This window comes from Haliotis asinina, chromosome 6 (genome assembly GCF_037392515.1).
Source record: "Haliotis asinina isolate JCU_RB_2024 chromosome 6, JCU_Hal_asi_v2, whole genome shotgun sequence".
Taxonomy (NCBI): Eukaryota; Metazoa; Mollusca; class Gastropoda; order Lepetellida; family Haliotidae; genus Haliotis; species Haliotis asinina.
Window position 1 is genome coordinate 69,718,783 of NC_090285.1, and position 3,628 is coordinate 69,722,410.

The window sequence follows — 3,628 nt, forward strand, 5'->3', positions numbered from 1 at the left end:
CATATAAAGCCCAGTTAGCCTTTTTAAAATTTCGTCTTGATGATGGAGGAACATCGGATGGAGTTACAGCTTTTAAGATAGTAGGAAAATGGTCACTTCCACAGAGGCCATCGTGGACTGACCATTCGAATTCATTAAGTAGTTCTGAATTTGTGAGTGACAAGTCAAGAGCACCAGGGTGTAAATATGTGTTGGAACCATCATTATAAATACATAAATCATTGTCAGAACAAAAATCCTCCAATAACTTACCTTTAGTGTTTGTAGCTACACTACCCCAGAGTGGGTTGTGCCCATTTAAATCTCCTATTATAATACAGGGTTTCTGGAGTTGGTCATAGAGAGCTTGCAGATCAGTTTTGGCAAACGTCGAAGACGGCGAAATATAGAGCGAGCATAGCGTAAACGCTACATGTAAAGTAAGTCTCACAGCAACAGCCTGCATATTAGTATTTAGTGAAACAGGACTTTGAATAACGTTTTGTCTGACTAGAACGGATGATCCACCAGTGGCTCTATCACCCGGAGGTGAAAAAGAATGATATGCATTAAAATGACGAAGGTCAAATGTATCTGTTTGTTTTAAATATGTCTCTTGGAGAGTGTAAAATCCTGGACTAATAGCTGTAATTCATGTAAATTAGTCCTCAGTCCTCTGCAGTTCCACTGTACAATATTATTGGAATAAACTATCTTTTGGGGAGATTTACTGGGGATCTACCCCGCACTCTTTTGGAGGGCGACAAGCTATGTGGCCTAGAATGGACGTTTTCAGAAACGTCCATGTCTTCAAGAGACCCATATCTATTAAACAACTGAATTTTTTTGTGTGACCCTTTAGGAGCTCTGCCACTTTGTTGTTTTGAAGCATCAGGCTTAGACTTCGGTTTACCTTTCACAGTTTGTTGATTATCAGCTGTCGATTGAGATTTCGAGTGTGACTGAGATGATGATGATTTGTGATCAGAAGACGACTTTGATGTACTAGGAAGTGATTCCTCAGTCTGAGATGACATAGCAGGGTATAAAAGCTGTGGAGAATCGCAATTTATCCAAGTCAAGGTAGTTTGGCATCCTGTGGATGATTTTGTTACTTTTGAGGTAGACTCCGATGATGTTTTTGCTACTGTAGCGTAACTTTCTGGAAGATCAGACCTTTTAACCAGTTTTTTTGCCTCAGAAAAGGAGATATTTTGAGTAAACTTTATTCTGTTTATCTCCATTTGTTCTTTCCAAATAGGACACTGTTTCGAAGAAGATGAATGGTTGCCTGAACAGTTGGTGCATTTTTTGAAATCATTGTCACAATCTTCTGTTGTGTGTGTTTTCTCACCACAGTGAGCACACACAACAGACAGTGTGCAAGTATTCACGTCATGTCCATATTTCTGGCATTTGAAACACCTGAGCGGGCTGGGGATGTAGATATCAACTTGTATGTTACAATAGCCTGCCTTCACTGATCTAGGAGCATTTGGACATGAAAAAGTAAACAGATAAGTATTAGTTTGAAATGTTTCATTGTTTTTTCGGGTTGAAAAGCGCTTTACATATAGCACACCTTGATCTTTCATTTCACATGCTATATCAAGTTCGGTCATGTCAGCAAACAATCGATCACGATCTCTGATGATACCTTTACTAGTGTTCAAGGTCTTGTGAGCTGAGACCGTGACCGGAATGCCCACAAAAGATTCAATACTCATCAGATTGGATGCTTGCTGTTTCTTGCTGCACTCAACTAGTAGCGCACCCGAACGTAAGCGCCGAATGTTCTTAACATCCCCAGCAATACCTTGAATGCCTTTAGATACTGCAAAAGGGTTCAGCTTTAATGGGGTCTTGTCCGGAGTCTCAATAACAAGGAAACGTGGCCAATACTCAATCGATAGAGACGGTCTGTGGTCAGTATCAACAGGATCAATTTCAAGTGGACGCTTTGTTTTTTTGTGGGGTACTTCATAAGCCATGGTTGGTGTCATATTGTTCATCATCCGAGCTCCCCACCCAGCACGGAGTATCACAAGGACAATGCTAAAGCAAGCGGGCCTCCAGCTTGCAGCACCAAGGATACCCGGCTGATATACTCCAGTAGAAGAATTATAAATAATTAAACTACAAGATTGGCCCATGAGCCATCGCCTTCTGGCATAAGACTCTAGACAAAGTTCATATTAGAATTCACAATCAAAACTTACAGATCACCAGTAGTGCCAAAGCCGAAATTCAAAACAATTTCAAATCAAATCTGTGCCAAAGACACATACACAGTTCATGCACAGGGCTTGGCATGACCAGCCGATTGGTTGAATCGGACCCATTCAACCACCCGTCTAGGTGAAGTAAGGGCCGAAGTGGTGTGTTGGGCAAATGAAACACAGTTAAAAGCCCATCTGCCCTCATCTGCCACCAGGATCCCGTCCTCCACCGACACGGGACGCAACCCACGGCAAACAGGTTGCCCAATTTAGTCGCCTCTTGCGACAAGCAATGGGGTGATGTGAACACATTCTGTCCCGGGTCCACACGGGAGAAGAGCACTTAGCGTTACCCAGCACCCACCACGAGGAGGTGGCTCTTCATGGGTGCCTTTCACAATGGAAGCCGAGGAAGTAGTGTTCAACGAATTGAGTTCAGATGGTACACGTTGAAGAAATACACACCCAATACATGTTCATAAATGTGTTGAACTATTATAACCAGATCTAAATATTATAGCTCCTTTTCAGGTTCTCTCCTACCTGCTAAAGAAGTCATAAGGCTGTGTCAAGAAGCAGGCTGTGAAGGTGAGGGATTTTGCTAAAGTCTAAGAAATATTGTCGACATATTCAAGACCAAAAGGTCAACATCCGGTTTTGATTTTTGATGTTTTCGTGGAGTTATCAATTTAAATCTTTCTCAATAAAAAGATTAATGTACTTATGCATTAGTATCTTTCAGGTTTCTACACAAACCATTCACTGAGGGTAACACGCAACGCGAGTATTCAACAATGTATGAATTCCCTTAGTAATGCATTCAGGGAGTACAGCGACAGGAGGAGGTGGTGAGCAACCATCCTCAGCAGCGACAGGAGGAGGTGGTGAGCAACCATCCTCAGCAGCGACAGGGGGAGATGGTGAGCAACCATCCTCAGCACCGACATAGGGAGATGGTGAGCAACCATCCTCAGCAGCAACAGGAGGAGATGGTAAGCAACCATCCTCAGGGCCAACGGGAGGAGGTGGTGAGCAACCATCCTCAGCAGCGACAGGAGGAGGTGGTGAGCAACCATCCTCAGCAGCGACAGGGGGAGATGGTGAGCAACCATCCTCAGCAGCAACAGGAGGAGATGGTAAGCAACCATCCTCAGGGCCAACGGGAGGAGGTGGTGAGCAACCATCCTCAGCAGTGACAGGAGGAGGTGGTGAGCAACCATCCTCAGCAGCGACAGAACACGGGGCCATGAAGGCTCTGTGAGGGCGACGCTAGGTCTCTGGAATATCCGGTCAGTGTCAAGGTTGCAAAAATGTAGTTCCCGAAATAAAGGGTGATTTGATTCTTTATTTTTTGCATGACCGTGTCCTTTGAAAAAGCAGACGAACAGAAGAAAATAGTCCCCATAGTAAAACCATATTACTACACGCGA

General features: G+C 43.7%; 1 protein-coding gene across 1 annotated transcript; it reads left to right on the forward strand.

Moving 5' to 3' along the window:
• The first annotated feature begins 2,597 nt into the window (after positions 1–2,597).
• LOC137288025 (sex-determining region Y protein-like) lies at positions 2,598–3,394 on the forward strand. The gene is made up of 2 exons (XM_067820385.1): positions 2,598–2,612; positions 3,023–3,394. Exons 1-2 carry the CDS (start codon positions 2,598–2,600, stop codon positions 3,392–3,394), a joined length of 387 nt encoding a protein of 128 aa, XP_067676486.1.
• Positions 3,395–3,628: the final 234 nt, after the last annotated feature.